Source organism: Microplitis mediator, chromosome 2, assembly GCF_029852145.1.
Source record: "Microplitis mediator isolate UGA2020A chromosome 2, iyMicMedi2.1, whole genome shotgun sequence".
In the NCBI taxonomy this organism is placed as follows: Eukaryota; Metazoa; Arthropoda; class Insecta; order Hymenoptera; family Braconidae; genus Microplitis; species Microplitis mediator.
Window position 1 is genome coordinate 16,425,704 of NC_079970.1, and position 20,412 is coordinate 16,446,115.

At 31.5% G+C, this 20,412-nt stretch overlaps 1 protein-coding gene across 3 annotated transcripts in view; it reads left to right on the forward strand.

The window, feature by feature from the left end:
• Positions 1 to 2,615: 2,615 nt before the first annotated feature.
• Positions 2,616 to 20,412, forward strand: part of LOC130663575 (retinal homeobox protein Rx1-like) — a 64,451-nt gene continuing 46,654 nt past the window's right edge. For 2 of the 3 annotated variants that reach the window (XM_057462868.1, XM_057462870.1), the window contains exon 1: positions 2,616 to 3,338. In XM_057462868.1, coding sequence (XP_057318851.1) covers positions 3,155 to 3,338 — 184 coding nt within the window. In that variant the 5' untranslated portion in view covers positions 2,616 to 3,154. The remainder of the gene's footprint in view (positions 3,339 to 20,412) is intronic. The other variant, XM_057462869.1, reaches the window with a different exon arrangement.

A 20,412-nucleotide genomic window follows, 5' to 3' on the forward strand; every position in this document is an offset into this window, starting at 1 on the left:
CTGTCGTTTCCGATACGGGAAGTCATATTCTGATATGATACCAGCGATGCCATTACGCTATCTTGATAAAAAATTAAATGGCTGCTAGAAATTAAGTAGGTTTGGCCCATTACGAATTGCCAATGATTGGCCGAGCGATGGCAGTCAGGCATCGGCCAACCTACGGCATTTTTTCCATTAACGGCGACTTTGTATGGGATAGTGGTAATACACTTTTGGGACTATTTATGCAGTACATTTTCACCGATTAGAGTTATTTCTTTTGATTCATTTTAAGAAATCCAAAATATATCATATATCGAATTTAATAAATTCCAGGAGTATCGATTTAAACATTGAATATCCCAGAGAGGAAAGTACCACGGGCCCAGGCTTGGCCCAGACTTGGCCCAACTTTGTAGAACCTTGGGCCAGGCTTGTAAGCCAGTCTTGGCCCAGCCTTGGTAGAAGCCTGGAATGATAATCTCGGGCCAAGCCTGGTTGCCAGACCTGGTCCATGCTTGGTTATCAGACCTGGCCCATGCTTGGTTGCCAGACCTGGCCCAGGCTTCCAGGAAACGAATAAATTTAATTAAAAAAAATTTATTATCATTAACCTCGCAGAATTCATGATCATTAACGTTTTAATTATCTAAGGGAGGTAAATAATGTGAAAAAAACTTGGTGGAAATTTTGCTGGACTCTGGGCGCGAACTGCCGTCCTCCTGATTACTGGGCCCGAACGGTAGCTACTGGACGAACCTACTAACGTTGAACTGGTACATTTATATGATCTACTTATATAAATCATAGGTATATCCAAACTTGGGTAATCCTACCTTGGCCCAAGTCTGGGTTGCCATTGGACGGCCAAGGCTAAGTTACCCAGTCCTGGCCCAAGCCTGGGCCAATATAGGTGTGCCAAAGCTAGGTTCCCCAGTGCTGGGCCAAGTAGGGGCCCGTTGTTCAACTATGGCAGCTCCTGTATGGGATATTATAGAGTTACTAGGGGAGACCGGGGCAAGACGGCCCACCTGGGGCAAGAAGGCCCACCTCAAAAATTAACCAAAATTTTTTTTTTCTTGTTTTCTTTTGATTATCATAAATTCAGATTATTTACTCATTTTTAGCCCGATACGTGAAACTTGGGGCAAAATGAACCACTCAAAAATTATAAAAGAAAATGTATTTCATAGTATTATAACCTAGTTTAATGATTAATTTAATAGAAATATCATTTTTTGGTTAATTATATGGATTTGGATTAAAATAGAGCATTTGAAAAAGTTAAAAAAACCAATAATCAATTTTAATTAAATAATTTCAATAACTTCTTAATTTAATAATTAATTTAAATTAAAATTCAGTTGTACAGTATTTGGTAATATGTTTGGAAAAAAATTAAAACACTCAATTTTTTTCTACAGAAGTGAAAAAATGACTCGTATTATATCAAAAAAGGTTATTTCGAGTAATATTAAAGTAAATACAGTTGTTAAAGAGAAAAATATAAACATTTGTTACGCGGGAAATTTTTTTACAATTAAAAAAAAAAAATTTTTTTTTTCAGTTTTTTTCGGAGGGGGCCGTCTTGCCCCAAAAAAAAAAAATTTTTTTCAGGAGCTTCACCAAAATTTTGGTGAATTGAGTTCAAGTTGGACAAGAGTAAATCAACTTGATGGTTAAAAGCCACAAATAATAATAACCGGCTTAGGTGGACCGTCTTGCCCCGGTTTCCCCTACTCTTAGTTCAATACATTCTTGTTAGTATTTATATACTTGAAATTGTAATAAACAAACTAATTTATCTTAAATACGAAAAAAAATAATAATAATAATAATAATAATAACATTTTTCTCTGAATACTCTTTATTCAATTGAGTATAATATAATATAGGAATAAAAACAGTATATGTAGTATAATTGAAAGAGCTAAATATGTAACCATAAGTAGGATAAAAAGTCTAAAAACATTTTAGTGTTTATTGTTGAGGAAACAACGGGAGTATAACAGTATACAAGCGGTAAGCTTCACCTCGTTTCTGGCAATTACAGGGGATGCCAGAATCCGCCACAAGAATCGTCAACTCACACCGGCAAACTTGTAGCCGCAGGCTTGCGTGCATCTTCCTCCCTTAGTATAGTCTATTTCCTTGTTTATCTCTATAAACATGGGATTCTACTCTCTTTATTCCACTTGGCACACACTAATGTGGTATCACAGAAGCCCAAACACCCGGACAACTTTGACTCCGTCGCGCTCATTCGCACATACTTGCCCATGTAATCGCACCCTCTCGCACCACAAAATTAACCCCTCCCTTTAGCACAAAGAGCTTCGGGACTCGTGGATCAATTGGTGCAAGAGAGAAATCTAAACTTTGGGGTAGTTAACAAAGATAGTGATAACAGACACTCCCTTGAAGAGGGTGAAATTGAGCACCACTGACTCGCCATGTTCGCCGCGAAATTACCCCATTGGCTGACAGATAATTCACTTCTATCACCATTGGCTAAACCCAGATACGCCTACTAACAAACAATTCCAGTACTGCCTTTCAGGTTTTCCCTCTCTTTTTTAATTCACACGACTCGTACGGCTTGGCTCTTGGCATACTCTTAGTTTCCCCCTCGAAACCTCAGCTATCAGCCGGCTAGTAGTGCACGCTCGTAAACAACATACGGATCATCACAATTACGATTTAATAATCTTTAATTCATAAATCATAAGTGGGTAATAATTTGTTTGCTCCAAAAATATAAAAAATGTTTTATTGATGGATTATTTTAAAAATAGTTATCACAATAAATTTTTGCCTTACAAATTAATAATCAAATAGCTTTTATTAAAAATGTGGAATTTATTATTGTTTATAGAAATTTTTAATTAATATACGTAAATTTTAATTATTTACAGTGTGACCAAAATTATGAAAAAGTTTCAAGACATAAAAATAATTTGTGCCAGATACTTTCATGTGATGTGTGTCATTTTATGCTTGTTTTACAATGTGCATTCAAATTAAGTTTTAACTATTCAAATTTATTCAAAACAATTTATGTAGCTGAAAAATAAAATCTTAAAAAATAAAAAAATTATATGGTGGTGATTTAATGTACTACTAGTGAATTAGTTTGATTAAAAAAATATTAGTTAATTGATTGATTGATGCGATGGAGTCGCAGCCACTGATCGAGACTTCGTCGCAAAATAGCCAAGACATAGTTTTACCAAAGCCTGCAACGAGTATTCCGAGACATAGCATCGATTATATTTTGAAACGTGCCGGACAAAAAAGGACTCATCAAGAGAATGAAGAGATTTCACTAACATCGAGGGACACACAAGAGAGCACTGGTACTTAATGATTTATTTTTATTTACTTGAAATAAAACAATTAAAATTTATTTTTTATCTTTATATAAAAATAAATTTTTCATGTTCAAAATATATTGAATTAATTAAAATGTTGATAAATATCATTTTAATAATTAATGAATAATTCATAAATCGTGTTTCTATAAGTTAATTAATTCGTGATAATTGCATGAGGAAATTAATTTTGAGGGGTTATGTGATGTAATATAAAAGAAGGTACATAAAAAAATTGTGCTTGAGAATATATAATTACGGAGCCCTCGGTTAAACCAGTGCATGACATTACATACACACGAATACTTTGTATTGTATAGTATACAGTATACAATGTGTATAGGGACTAAATAAGCGTCCGACGGTGACTAAAATGTTCGTCTGCAATCTAACCCTCTCCTACACAACACGCGTATGCTTTCAACCCACACCCAAAAAGGGCGCACGACGCAATTAATCACGACGATAATCAGAATTAGGAGTACAACCGCGAGACTACATTGCTGCATGTGGTGAATCGAGACTAAAACAACCGGACAACCACTTGTAAATAATTCATTTTCAATAAGGCATAAAATTTTTTTAATTTATTAAATAATTATTTTCATTGTAATTGGTGATGGCTATTATTATTTATTCTAACAACAATATATACATATTAGGGAGGTCTTTATTTGGGCTATGTTCGAATTTTTTTTTGCGATAGTCCTGAATAGGTTCCAAATATATTAAAAAAAATTCGTGCCAAATTGCAGCTCTTAATTTTCAAATTAACCCGGCCCCCACGACAGCCAAAATTTTAAAATGGAAATAACATGGGAAAATTTCTGTTATTACTTTGGAATTTTTTAAGTCATGAACTAATGAACGGGTTTTATCGAGACATTAATATTCTTATAGCAAATTTAACGCTCTACAAAAAAGGTATCTTGTGATTTTTTGCTAACTTTACTAGTTCAATAGTTATTCGAGGTCAAAATCGAAGTTCTAGTCAATTTCATGGTTTTTTCATTTTTATCGTAGTTTAATGATTCGAAAATGTAAAAAGTGTTATAATTTATATTTTAGGTGACTTTTCTTACCTTGAGGTTTACTCTAATAGTAAACTACTATTAAGTCTAAAAATACTAATTGATTAAATATTATTAAAATTTCAATGGAAAATAAAAAATACCAACACTATTATATTTTTTTTTTAATCACAGAGATTTTCATGAAGTTGTTACATTAGTTTTTTTAGCGCATCAAGAAACATTCATGGATGATCTTTAACCAATTGTAAAACGTATTGCAATTGTCTTTCATTCTTAGTATAATGTTTACAAAACCCTTGCAATAGTTCAACTCCTCTCTCAGACCAGTCATTCACAACCGATAGTTTTTTGACGAACCCTAATGCAGTCATATAGCTTTCATTTTCAGCCCATTTAGAAGGATCAATTTCTAAAAATTCTGTTTGTAACTCAAATCTTTCAAAAAATTTAATTGATTCAGCGGTTACAAAAAAATCGATATCATAATACAATAAATCGTTTATACTCTTGCATTGCAAGCGTTTTACGCTACATTTTTCACTTGTATGATCCAGGTCTTCTTCTTCCGGAATAGCATCGATTGTAATCTTTTCTTTTTCCGTATGCAGCTTACTCACAATTTTTAATTTTGATTCTAATGAAACATATTCATCAATAATTGCCATGATCGATAACTCCGGCGATAAGTACCATAGATGCTTCATGAAATTAGTTTGAATTTAAAACTAGAGTTTATCAAAATTTTTACCAATAAATATCAAAATCTTTCGACAATATGACCAAAATATCTTGCGTATCCCGAAATTTAAAAAATACTTGAAACTGCCAATTCAAGAATAACAAAAAATTTGGTGTAACTAACTTTTTAGGGTCACGGTTACCCTGGAATTTTCCTGAAAAATAGAGCCATCTGGAACATAAATTATAACACTTTTTACATTTTTTAATCATTAAACCACGATAAAAATTTAAAAACCATGAAATTGACTAGAACTTCGATTTTGACCTCGAATAACTTTTGAACTAGTAAAGTTAGCAAAAAATCACAAGATACCTTTTTTATAGAGCGTTAAATTTGCTACAAGAATATTAATGTCTCAATAAAATCCGTTCATTAGTTCATGACTTAAATAATTCCAAAGTAATAACAGAAATTTTCCCATGTTATTTCCATTTAAAACTTTGGCTGTCGTGGGGGACGGGTTAATTTTAAAATTAAGAGCTGCTATTTGGCACGAATTTTTTTTGATATATTTGGAACCTATTCAGGACTATCCCAGAGAGGAAAGTATACGACGGGCCCAGGCTTGGCGCAGGCTTGACCCAAGTATATAAAACCTTGGCCCAGCCTTGGTAGGACTCGGGAATGATAACATAGGGCCAGAAATGGTTGCTAGACCTAGCCCATGCTTGGTTGCCAGTCCTGTCCCTGACTTTTTTGCCAGACCTTGCCCATACCTCGAGGAAACGAATACATTTAATTAAAAAAAAATTTTATTATTATTAACCTCGTAGAATTTATGATAATTAACGTTTAAACTATCTAAAGGAGGTAAATGATGTGAAAAAAACTCGGTGAAAATTCTGCTGGGCTCCGAGCGCGAACTGCCGTCCTTCTGATTGCTGGGTCCGAACGATAGCTACTGAACGAACCTATTCTAATGTTGAACTGATACATTTATATGATCTACTTATTAAACCATAGGTATAGCCAAACTTGGGCAATTTTACCTTGGCCCAAGTCTGGGTTGCCATTGGACGGCCAAGGCTAGGTTACTCAGTCTTGGCCCAAGCTCGGGTAATCATTGTAACGGCCAGGACTGAGTACCCAATTTTGAGCCAAGCATGGGCCAATACAGATGTGCCAAAGCTAGGTTCCCCAGCGCTGGGCCAAATAGGGCCCTGTCGTTCAACTCTGGCGGCTCCTGCATGGGTCGCGAAAAAAAATTCGAACATAGCCTAAATAAGGACCACCCTAATACATATTATATAATATGTTTTATAATTATAAATATTATTATAATACATATAATATATATATATATATGTATATTTATATATATTTATATATATTTGTATATATTTATATATATATTACTCTATTGAATTATTAAATGCAACTCAATGAATAATTTTTTAAAATTAAAAGTGGATTATTCAATGGAAAAAAAATGTAAAATAGTAGGATATATAAAAAACATACAATATATATACGAAACACGTGATGTAGACTTAAACACGCGGTAATGTCAACGTATAATTGGAAAATCGTTACTATCGTATAATAGTGATCTCTAATATAAAACCCGCGTCTGTTACCACACGACTAATTTGTTGTCAGTGTGCTATATGTATACGAGTAAAGCGATATACCATCAACAAACGAATCGTCGGTACGTGCAAGACCATAAAAATAATTACCGTCATTTTATCATTACTTCACTCATTTAAAACTAATTATAATTATATATATATATATATATATATATATATATATATATATATATATATATATCATAAATATAGATGTGTACGTGTGTATATATGTATCGTAATTTAAAACTTTGTTATTAAATTCAATGTTACTGATTGAAAAATGAATGTTTGAAACAAAAAATAAAATAAAAAAAGGATTCTTAGGTTTTTGTTCGTTTTATAGGGGAGGGAGGGGCAAAATGGGGTACTGAAGGAAAAACCAAGTTTTCGAGGACTCAAATACATTAAATCTTTTTTTTTTTTTAATGATATCCAAAGTAAATAGAAAAAATTTTCAGTTACCGTTAAAAAAAAAATTTCCATTATTGCGGGCAAAATGGGGTATCCCCCAAAAAAAATAAAAAAATAAAATTTCTGGATTTTAAATGAGTTTGATTAAGTTAAATGTTGTTATAAGTAATTTACATGAAAAAAAAAACTGAAAACCACCTGGCCCTGCAGGCCAGTCCCAAAACTTCCTGCTGTTTCCGAGCTCAGGGAGCTCGTAAACATTATTACTTGTAAATTTTTAAGCTCTTCAAGCTCAAAAATTTGTTGGGCCGGTAAAATATACCTTCACTGGAAAATTATAATTTTTGTCGGACGATATCTTTGGAACGAATGAACCGATTTGAACGTTCTTGGTGGCAATTAAAAGGGCTTAACAAGACTTAAAACTGATTACACTTTAAGGCGAATCGGGCAAGTAGTCTATAAATTATACGCAAAAAACTGAAAACAGAAAAAAATTTTAATTGCACACCTCAAGCGCGAAAGCGCTGAGGGTGCTTTACGATCGCTCTAAATTTTTTGACTTATTCACTCACATTAAATTATCTCTAGACTTTTTCGATTACACTGAAATGGGTCAAATTTTATACCAACACAAAGACAATCTATTAAAGAATAATTTCGATCCAATTTCTAGTCGATTAATTATTCAATTAATTAAATATAAATTATTTTAATCCCAGTGACACGAGTTGTCAATTGTCGTGTATGAAACTTAGTAAACCAAGTAACTCTCGATAGACACAATTAATCGGCCTAACTTTTTTTTTATTATCTTTGTATTTTTGATCACAAGAACCCTATTGAAAATTACTGTCTAAATCCTTTTAGTTTAATTGTAATTAATTAAAAACGTAAAACTGATTATTCACGAAAAGTTTAGCGGCCATTTTCATTTTTGCTATTATTATTATTACAAAAGTAAAATTTTTTTTGTCTTTTTTTCTTCCCATCAACTACTGACAGCAGCACTAGCGTAAAACAGTAGGCTTGAAAAAAAAAAAAAGAGCGACATCTACAACAAAAATGCGGGATATTTAGAAAAAATTTAAATAAAACAAAAATATTAAACTGAAATCAAGAAATGAAAAAATCAAATTAATAATTCAAAAGTTAAATGAAAATTCATATTAAGAAAAAAAAAAATTAACGTAATGATTAAAAATAAAATGAGCGATTGAGGTGTGCAATTTTGGACTTTCCAACTCGATTTTCAGAAATCGGACCGAAACCAATAACTTCCCTTTTTTTGAAAATTTGTAATTTTCTTAGCGGGAAGTTAAATATTATATTTTACATGATTATAGGATACAAAAAAAGAAAAACAAATTTTTAATAGTTTTTATCATAAAACAAAAGTCATAAATATTTTTCAACTGACAATTGATTTTTGAAAAAGTTTAACAAAAACAATTAAAATAACGCTCAATTATATTTACAAAAGTGATTTTGGAATGTTTAAAAACCATTTAAAATATAAAATTTTTTTTTTAATAAATTTTCGGGGCATCCCGTTTTGCCTACCCTACCTACTTTTGCCCCCCTCCCCCTTTCCCTAATTGAATCATTGAATATTTTACTTTGATTTTATGAATATTTATTATTTTCATGATGCCAACATCGAAACTTAAAGTTTCAGTATTTCTACAGCCCGTCGAAACAAGTCAATTTCCAGCCGATGCTGCAAACAACTGCTAGCGAATTCGTAATTCAAAAATACTTTCATACAGCGGGCAAAAACATGCGTGTTTTTTCCCAAGGGAAGAAACACAATTGTTTCTGCCCGGTGTCAGTTATATTTAATGTTCATTTGCAGCCTTATTACTCTAATTTGTTTACTTGTCACTTCATTTTTTAAGTGACAGTTTTAAATAACCAAATAAAATTACTAAAAAATGAGTGAAAATAACATTTTTTTCTTATTTGCTATTTAATAAGTGACTGTAAATCACATATTTCTCATTCTCTAACAGTTCTCCGCATCATCGGCTTGAAATTAACTTGTTTCTTACTGGCTGCTGATACTGAATCTTGAAGTTCCGATATAGGTAATTATGAAAAATATAGTGTGTGACTCAGGATAAAACACAATTTCAGACTGCGGGTGATGTCAGCTCTCGCCTGCAGCTCAGGCAGCCAACCTCACACTAGTCTGAAATCGTCTTGTTTCATCCCTTGTCACATAATATACTATATCTATATTTCGTTTTTTATTTTTTTCTGTAATTTAATCACTTAAATAAATGATAGAACTGTACACGTGAAAGCAATTATTAACGCATATTTTATTCAGTGCTCTAATAACTGAATAAGGCCTCACGTTATACCGCGATCAATATATACATAACTATATACAAATATATACATATATATTACAAATAAATAATATATAGTATTTAAAGATTACCAAAACCAATACAAACGTTAGTTGACTTATTATATATTCTAATCATGTTAATTGTAATTAAACAAATAATAAAGTACAGTGTTTTTACACACTTCCATGTGGTTTTACTAGATTAATAAATTAAAGGGTTACTTAATCACAAAATTATCTTTTTTTCCTACAAGTTACTAATAAAAATATTAATATTTCATTGTACTCACGTAAACGCAATAAGTATATAATTCTTTATAATCTTATATTATTTTTTCCACTAAGACCTCAATTATCAACGCATATAATCTATTTTATCGTGTATTTTAATATAAAATTATAATGAATAAAAATAAAATAATAGAATTTTTAATTTAAGCATTAATAAGCTAATAAACGAGTACACGAGTTGAAGAATAAAATTATGCAAAAAAATAAGTTCGAATAGCCAAGAACCCAATCTTGTTTCACTAATCGAATTATCATTAATTATGATACCGCGCACGAGAATAAAAGAGAAGCTAAAGGCCTGTATACTTGCTAATAAGGCTTATAAAAAAAGAATAAAAATTGAAAAAAAAAAAAAAAAAAAAAACGAATGAAGAGACAAGACCGCACTTTAAGAGCTGAATTGACGTGTCTACTAATGGATCGCATTTCTCCCTGGATCTCCCTTATACTTGTTTTCTTTCTTCATCATCATCCTTATTTGCCTCTCCTTCTTTTCTTGACCTGTATAATCTTAAAACCACGCACCGTCACTTAGCTCGATAAGTCTTTGAGGATAGCAGAGAATTATTGGTAGCAAGAAGCATTCGAGGAATTTAACTAAAAAGTATACATACATACAGATAAATGAATATATATATATACAAAGTGAGTCAGTAATTAGTTTTATGATATAGAAAAAAAAAAAAAGAAAAAAAATATAAAATAAAAAGCTAAGAGAATTTTAGGAAGGGATAATGTCTGTATTGCAGATGATAGTAAGAAACACAAGTTCCACGAGATTAGCTAGGGCTGCGCCATGAGGAATAAGTGGTAAAAGTACAGGGAACGCTCATAAAACTCTTTGTTAGGGGTAATTCCGATCGCGTGACAGTACCACAGGGCCACTGAGCAATTACGTGTAATTTCATACCCGTTTATATTGCGAATACCTTGTTTTTCGGCCGTAAGTCACACTCCCGATGGAAGCACCCAAGGTAAAAGACGAAAAACATTAAAAAAAAAAAAAATCAAATGCGAATGAAACGAGGATAACAGGCGGGTAAGCTGGTTGGCTGGCAGACAGGCAACGTTGTGTTCAACGACTTATAACGCGATCAAACTTCTCGAAGTAAATTAATCCGATCGCTTTCAATCCATTTACTCTAAATTCATTGCATCTGTTCATTAAACTGCTATCGTATATTTAAATCTATCTATTGTTTTACGTTCAAGCTATTATATTATTTTTTGTTATCAATTGAATCAATAACCAATTATCTATACTTATAATTTAATAAAAAAAATTTTTTTTTTTTTATTCAATAGAAATTTTCATAAATTTAAATAAAAAAGAAAAATTCTCTACGTTTTACCAAAAAATCGAAAAAAACTATATGAAATAACAAGAATTCATCTCTACCGATAATGAAGTAATACTATTTTTATTTCAAGATTTTAGTTAGCAAACATTTTAATTTACTTATTTACAAATTTTATTTTTTATTTTTAGATTATAGACAATTTTTTTGTTTTTAATTATACAGTAAATAATTTAATAAAGTTCACAGCTGTCATATATTTATCTGATGGTTCTCACCGTAATTTTAAATTAAAATTTCTTTTATAATGGATAATAAAATATATATAAAAAGTAAACACTATGTAGACATGCTGCAGTAATACTTGAGCACCTGTAATAGAATAACTTCCTCTTCGTTGCTAGGACACGTGGCGAAACGGAAGCAAATCGGTAGGTTCTACTCGTGCATGGTTGTGAAGGTGGTACGGCATGCCAATGAAATCGATCAATTTATTAACTCTCTACTTTGTATATATCTTTCGTAAAATCCAAATAAGTTGATAAATTTATAAAAACATTATTAATATGGTTAAATTTAATTTGCCAATTTGATATCATCTATTATTACAATGTTGATAAATAAATACATAAATTGATGCAATGTGTGTTTAATAACCCGACAAATTGATTTCCGTTTTATTTGTTAAATTGTCTTCGTTATCTCGACGATCTCGCGAACGATTTAAGTGAATTATCGTCTCGATCAACTCTCCCAGGTGAGGATGTTATAGTTACATCATCGTATGTATGTACATTCTATCTTTCTCTCTATAAAGTGTATTTGGTATGTAACATATATGTAATAGTGTATATACACATACATAGAAGACCATTAATCGGCACAATTATCGTGTATATCGCAATGCACGGCTAGCCGTGAGTATTAGAGTAAGTGGTTTATTAATATACGACTTCGATCTAAATTGGCTTTATATACTTTGTTCTGATCATTTGCGAGATATGTTCGATCATATTGTATATGTGTATACATTATACATATATATAAATACTGAAGAGAGTTAGAAAATAGAGTAAACTCGACACATCGTCGGCAGTCTGATGCCGCTAGAGATATCCCAATAAAGCTCGCACGCCACCAAACAATTAAATTATTAACCAACAGCGATAACGTGGCACGGTAGCGCTGATTACTATTATAATGAACGTCGCTTGTACCTTTATGTTATTTCTTTCCTTTATATTATATTCACTCTCTTTACACTTGAGTATATTCATTTACTCTGAATAAAAAAAAACAATTATGAATTAATTATCAGTATGATTAAAAGTAGAACTTATTTTTTTTTTTTTATTAAATAAAATAATTAAATTTTTTAAATAAGATGAAATTGTATTTGACATTTAATAAATGCATATATATTTTTATAAACGGAAAAAATGGTAAAGGTCGAAAAAAATGTAATAATACATGAAAAATGAAAAGAATTTCTGAGGAAAAAGATATATCCTTTGAAATTCAGAGGTATATATATTCAATTTTGTATAAGGAAATCGAGACGCATGCCATGAAAAATTGTTTGTATGTGACAGTTTGATTTTTGTTGGGGACACATGTTTTATGTTAAAGAAAATAATTCAAGTTTAAAAAGAGAAAATTGTATTAAAAAAAAAAAAAAAAATTTTGTTGTGATAAAAATGATAGTCTTATTTTTGATAATCTAAAAAATATATTGAATACACTGAAAAAAAAATAAATAAATAAATAATGCTGATGACAGCTTAAGAGCCTTTTCACAAATGTATCTGATACCAGCATTATAGCCACACTCTAATTATATCTAATAATTTATTAAACCTGTTTAAAGTAATATTCGATGATGAAAACAAAAAATAAATAATCAAATTTGTTAAACTCTTTTATTAAGATTACCTTCCTGGAAGATTGGCTGTTGCTTTTAGCAAGATTGTGAATGAATAAAAAAAAACTAAAGAAATATATAAAAAACATAAAAAAAATACTAAATTCCATATAATCCTCTTTGGTCTTTGATGGCGGCAAGCCCCGCTCACTGTTTGACGGTATATGCTTTTTGTACACTTTAATATAATTTTTTTTTTATTTTAATCTCTTTCGATTCTAGTTTTAAATGCTGTAAAAAATTATACGACCGCTTGAAACGCAAAGGAAATGTTGTATAAAGAAAATTATAGATTGAATGATATAGACGGTTGAATATTACTTGAAAGGAAGTTGGGTGCAGTACACAAACATGTCGATAGGCATTTTCCTCCTGCGGGAAACTCTGCAATTATACGCGATAAAGCGATGGTAGATAGTTACTGTTAGTCGATCGCTAATGAACCGTCAATTAATAAGCCGCGAGTCGACTTTAATATGATTAACTCACAGACATCAATTTACTCGAAAGTGAGAAGTGTGTTGTTGAGGAACACACTTTCTTATGTTACTCAATATCATCACATCCGATCATGTATATTTAGGAGTAATAAAAAGTCTCAAATTTATAAACATATAAGTAAGAAAAAAAAATATAATTGAATCAAGAATTATTTTTCTTTGACATGGAAATCTTGTTTGAAGTCATTCGATTTTTTTAATTTTACAAAATTGCACTGATGGAAGGATTTCTTAGAATTAAAAAAAATTTTTTAGTATTTAAGAAAGCATTTCTTAAACATCATTTCTTTGGATTTAATAAATATTTCTTAATATTTAAGAGCTTGTTAGCCATCAACTTTCCTGTGAATTTCCTGAAGAAATACGGAAAAAAAAAATTATTTGTAGTTTTTTTTTAAATTCCTCATAAACAATCAATTTCAGAATCAAGTCAGCTATAGAACTCAATGAAGCGCATCGATTGCCGCAAGAACCATCTCAATTTGGTAATTTATTCGAGAGATATCGTTGTAGAAAGAAATGGTGAAAAACGGTTTTTCCAAATATCAAAAAAATTGGGTCGATCGATTTCAAATTCTAATCAGCTCTAGAACTCGGTAAGCTGCACCAATAGCCGCAAGAACCATTTCAATTGGTTAATTGAGAGATTTCGTTGGAACGAAAAATGATAAAAAATGGTTGTTTCTAAATATCTCTGAAAAGATTGAATTGATCGATTTCAAATTTTAATGGGCTTCAATCCTTAATAAAATTCGTTGAATTCTGCCTTAACCATCGAAATCGGAACGTTTCTTCATGTGCTATCGTTGTCGAGAAAAATTTCAGAATAGAGTTTTTTTTCTAATAAATTCAAAATCACTAAACTGATTGATTCACAAAACATTAATATTTTTAACAAAAAATTTTTTATTTAACAAATTTAGCGTCGAAGAAGCTTCGTTTGAATCTCTCTATATCATGAGGAAAATTTTTACACTATTTTGCAAAAAAAAAGTTTTATGACATTATGGGAATAGTTCCCATACCATTATGGGAATGGTTTCCATACCTATAGGCATTGTACCCATGCTATTCTGGGAACCATTCCCACACAGAAAAAACAGTTTACTTGGTTCAAGAAAAATATTGTCTTCCGAATTTTCTTTCTTGATTTAATAAAAGTAGATCACTTGATTCAAAAACTTTTTTTTGGTTCAAGACAGTAAATTCTCTTGCTCCAAAAAAATTTATTTTTGAAGCGAAATTGAAAATTTCTTGGTTTAAGAAAAAAAATTCTTGGCTACAGAAAATAAGTCATCTCTTGCCAAAAAATCAACGTTTTGAACGAAAAAAAGTTTAACTTCGGCCAAAAAACTTTTTCTTGCCCCAAGAAAAAAAATTTCTTACTTCAAAAAATCAAAGTTTTGAACGAAAAAAAGTTAACTTGGGCTAAGAAAAAATTTCTTGGCCCAAGAAAAAAATGTTCTTGCTCCAAAAAATAAACGTCTTGATTGAAAAAAAAAAAAAAACCCTTGGGCCAAGAAAAAAATCTCTTGGCCCAAAAAAAAAAAATTCTCTTGCTCCGAAAGTTTGCTTCTTCAATAAAGACTTAAATTTTTCTTAGTCAAAAATGTATTCTCTCTCCGAAAGGTTGACATGTTAATTCAATTTTTTTTTTTTAATCTGAAACGTAATTTTTTTTTTTTTTTTTCCGAGCAAAATTATTCAAGACTTGAATTTCAAGTAAACTTTAATATTAAATATTAAAGTCATGATGTATTATAGGATATACTATAGTACAATTCAAAAGGGTACTTGTAATTCTGTCAAATGACAGAAAAGTACTCGAACAAAATCGTAATGAATTTTGGAATATAACACTTCTAAAATAAATGTCTTACCAGGGACACTACATGTCGTAGGCGCGATCTCGTGGCGAGCACCGAACTACTCCCGCTGCTGCTGTCTAGCACCAGTGACTTTCCCCTTCTCCATATCGATCATTTCTCCCAAGAAATTTTTTCTCTTGGCTTAAGCAACTTTTGTTTTCTTGGTCGGAGAATACAAAAATACTTGCGTAAAAAGAATAGTACTTGTTCCGAGAAATTTTATTTTCTTTAACGAAAAAAATGCAATATTGCTACAATAAAATAATGTATCTTGCTCCAAAAAAAAATATATCTCACTTTAAGAAATATAAACTCTTGAAACAAGTGAAAATTTTTTGATTTGAGCGTAAAAATATGTTGACGTGAGAAAAAAAATTTGAAGATAATTGTTTACTTGGGGCAAGTAAATTTTTATTTTCCGAATAGATCAAAAAAAATATCTTGAATTAAGAATATTTTCCTTGATTCAAGTTAACTGTTTTTTCTGTGCATATATTATGAAAACCAACCCTATAATAGTATGGTCACAATTCCAATATCATTGGATAAGTATTGGCCCGATATCGAGTGTCAGTATTGAGCCAAGACTGTAGCTAAATGAAAAAGCATCTATACTCATTAAAAGTAAATTGAAAAAAAAAAAAAAATACATCGGTAGAAATGTGCGTGACAGTATCATATGGAAGTAAATTTGGACATAGAGAAATCGAGTAGACCGATGGAAATAATTTTCGTTGCATTAGCTAGGTCTCGAACCTGGTCCTTCATGGCTGCTAGGAAAGTCTCTTTTCTACTCGGCCTTGAGACTATAGATAGAAGCCGGATGTTTTAAACTATTATTTGTTAGTTAGCTGTCTTATAAGTATAATATGTGTGGAATTTTTAAATAATATAAAATCATAATATTTACAGCTTGAAGTTATTTGAATTCAAATTAAAATAAAATTATTAGCGAACTTGAATAAATTTGATAAAAAATTGACTCGTAGGCCGAGACTAGCAAATTGAGGCTCGGGAGTCGAAGATGGGCAAACTCTGGGGCCACGACTATCAAACCCAGGCTCGGGAGTCGAAAATTATCTAAATCTTGGGCCAAGACTAGCAGGCCAAGGCTTGGTAGTCGAAGATTAGCAAACTCTTGGGCGAAGACTGGCGAACTGAGGCTCGGGAGCCCAATATTTTACCAAGACAGGTTCCGTCGTAAAAATAATTTTTCCTACAAGGCTTGTCGTGTGTTTCAAAACTTATATCAGCCCTATACCTTCTTAGTACCTGATGTTTGCTACATAAATTATTGCAATCAGCGCGTTAGCTGAAATAATATAATCATCGAAAATTTTGAAAAATCACTGACATTTTATTCCGTATGTTTCATATACAGTTATCCAAAGAATTAAAGGAACAATAAAATTTTATAAATTTTTTAGTGATTTTTGGAAGGCTGTATTTTCGTGAAAAATGATCGTATCGAAAAAACAAAAAAAGCAAATTGAAGCTTGAAATCTCTAGTTTAAAGATCTTCCAGCAAAATATTTTTTCGAGCTACGGTTTTAGCGGAATCATAAGAAAAAGGTCGAGACAAAATTTTTCTAAATTTTTTGGTTTTGTTTTTAAGGTCTACGGGGCCAGGAAAAATTAAAAAAAAAAAAAAACAAATTCATGGCTCGCTTAGGAAATTTATTCAGCTACAATTTGCTTTTTTTTTGTTTCTCTGTACGTTAATTTGCTGCTGAGATAACAGCCTTCAAATGAAAAAGGATCCTTTTGTCTTTGATTATTGATATCTCAGCAAATAATGGCCGCACAGTAATTTAAAGGGCAGTTTGAGGAACTTGAATAAATTCCCTACAAACTTCATTTTCGATTTTCAAAAAAAAAATTTTTTTCATCCTTGATATCCATTTGAAAAACCCTTAAAAAATGGCCATTTTCTGGGTTTATAGTCGACTCATCGCTACTCTGCAAATATTGATAAAAAAAAATAATGTTGCCAGGTAATTTTACAGCTTAATGTACCCCAGTAAACCCTGGAAATTTTCAGATTGATCCATTGAACCGTTTGTCCGGGCCGATTGCTCAAAGTCTTACAAAACAATTAAAGGAACAAGTTTTGTTCCTTAATTTGTGTAATCATTACCAAAATAAAAAAATCAATTTTTTTCGGATTTTCTTTCATTTTTGCGTTAGTTATTCAGTAAATGTAAGGTAAAGAGAAAAAAAAAAAAATTTCTGAAAAACGAGATAAAACAAGAATTTTTTTACTTTTTTTTTTTCGTTTTTCGGAAATTTTTTTTTTTTTTCTCTTTACTTTACATTTACTGAATAACTAACGCAAAAATGAAAGAAAATCCGAAAAAAATTGATTTTTTCATTTTGGTAATGATTACACAAATTAAGGAACAAAACTTGTTCCTTTAATTGTTTTGTAAGACTTTGAGCAATCGGCCCGGACAAACGGTTCAATGGATCAATCTGAAAATTTCCAGGGTTTACTGGGGTACATTAAGCTGTAAAATTACCTGGCAACATTATTTTTTTTTATCAATATTTGCAGAGTAGCGATGAGTCGACTATAAACCCAGAAAATGGCCATTTTTTAAGGGTTTTTCAAATGGATATCAAGGATGAAAAAAATTTTTTTTTTGAAAATCGAAAATGAAGTTTGTAGGGAATTTATTCAAGTTCCTCAAACTGCCCTTTAAATTACTGTGCGGCCATTATTTGCTGAGATATCAATAATCAAAGACAAAAGGATCCTTTTTCATTTGAAGGCTGTTATCTCAGCAGCAAATTAACGTACAGAGAAACAAAAAAAAAGCAAATTGTAGCTGAATAAATTTCCTAAGCGAGCCATGAATTTGTTTTTTTTTTTTTTTAATTTTTCCTGGCCCCGTAGACCTTAAAAACAAAACCAAAAAATTTAGAAAAATTTTGTCTCGACCTTTTTCTTATGATTCCGCTAAAACCGTGGCTCGAAAAAATATTTTGCTGGAAGATCTTCAAACTAGAGATTTCAAGCTTCAATTTGCTTTTTTTGTTTTTTCGATACGATCATTTTTCACGAAAATACAGCCTTCCAAACATCACTAAAAAATTTATAAAATTTTTTTGTTCCTTTAATTCTTTGGATAAGTGTATTAACGCGCTGTTTTAATTTCAAGTTCTTGCAACTCCCCATCTTGATCATTTTTATTAATTTCTGTCCAGAAACATTGAACTTATCAAGCATAATAGTAAGCAAAGCTTCAAAAAACGATCTTTATTAATTATTTTCAATTTCTTGAATTCTCGATGATTACTAAAAAACCAAACTTTATTTGAGCTCAAAAATAGCAATACATTTAAAGGTATTGTCGACCTAAAAGAGCTCGAACCCTTGTAGGAAAAAAATTTTTTACGACGGGACCTGTCTTGGCAGAATATTGGGCTATACTGAACCTCAGTTTGTCAGTTTTGGCCCAAGAGTTTGCTAATCTTCGACTACCAAGCCTTGGCCTGCTAGTCTTGGCCCAAGATTTAGTGTTGTAAAAATTTCTCTCGGTGTCAAGCGGTATTGAAAAAAAAGTAGTTTTGTTTTTGGAATATTTACATAAGAATTTATACTATGTAGCATAATAATAATTCCTATGTTAACATAGCAAAATTTCTTATGTCAATATTGGAAAAATACCTTTGCGAAACTAGAAAAGATAGCTTTTTTCCGTATAGAATACGTTCCATGTAGGGTATACTCCATGTATACCCTCATTTCAAAAATCTTAAGTCTAGGCGCTGCAAAACTTTTTTTATATACACGCTGACAAACAAATGCTAACTATCACCATCTTGTAATAGGGAATGATTACCATATATATGTGATAATCATTATCATGTTTTTATGTTAACTATTTGTTTCTCATGTAGTAATAATTACTAATGCCAATAGTAGTACAGTAGGACGTCGTTATAAGACTAGCTCAGGGCTGTAGGGGAAAAAATTCTTTAAATTGAGATACCCCCACTATTGTGCTTAACAGCGTTTGTGCCCAAACCTTGCTATAAGACTATCGCCGTTGTGCGTTTTATTTATGTATTCGGTTCAACTCTACTCTATGATACAGTGAATCTATTTCATGTATAATTATAAATATACAGAATTTTGTCGTTCTTTTCTGTTAATTAATTATGTGATACCACAAAATTTCAAGTATTCTTTATGAAAATAAATTATTTAATCTACAATCTTTATGTACACTGTAAAAAATCCGGAGTGAATCCGGATTGAAATTAAATCCGAATTCACTCCGGATTCACTCCGCCACTCGGAGTTCCGGAGTTTTAACATTTAAATTAATTTACATTAAATTGTTAAACAGCGTGTGTGTGCGAGTGTCTGTGTGTGCGCGTGTCTGTGGATGTGTGTGCGTGTGTGTGTTCGGGTGTGTGCTTATGTGTCTGATCGGGTGTTTGAATTTGTGCGAATATGCTTGGGTGTGGGCGCGTGTGTTCGGGTGTGTGCGAATGTGTGGTATGTATGCGAATATGTGCGTGTGTATGCGTGCGTGTGTGCGAATGTGTGCGTGCGTGTGTTCGGGTGTGTGCGTATGTGTGTTCGGATGTGCGCGTGTGTGCGAATATGTGCGTGTGTGTGTTCGGGTGTGTGTGCGTATCGGTTGATCGGTACTGTAATACGCGAATTTTTGTTTCGATTTTACTTGGTGGAGTTATATTTTATTAATAACATTTTTAAAACTCCCCTCCGGAGTGAATTTCACTCTGGAGGGATTTAAAAAAAAAATTATTCACTCCGCGAAAACTCCCCTGCGGAGTGAATTTCACTCCGAGGGAAGTGAATAATTAAAAATTCATTCCCTCCGCATTCCCTCCGCATTCACTCCGGATTTAATCCGCATTCACTCCGCGAATTTTTCACAGTGTATTTACATTTTATCTCGATTTTAGTCGTAATTGTCATCAGTCTTATAGCGAGGTTTCAGCGCAAAACTTTTATTGAGTTGTTGGTGGGGGAAGCGTTCCGAACGAATTTTAACAAATTGAGGTGAAGAGTCTTATAACGCGTAGTCT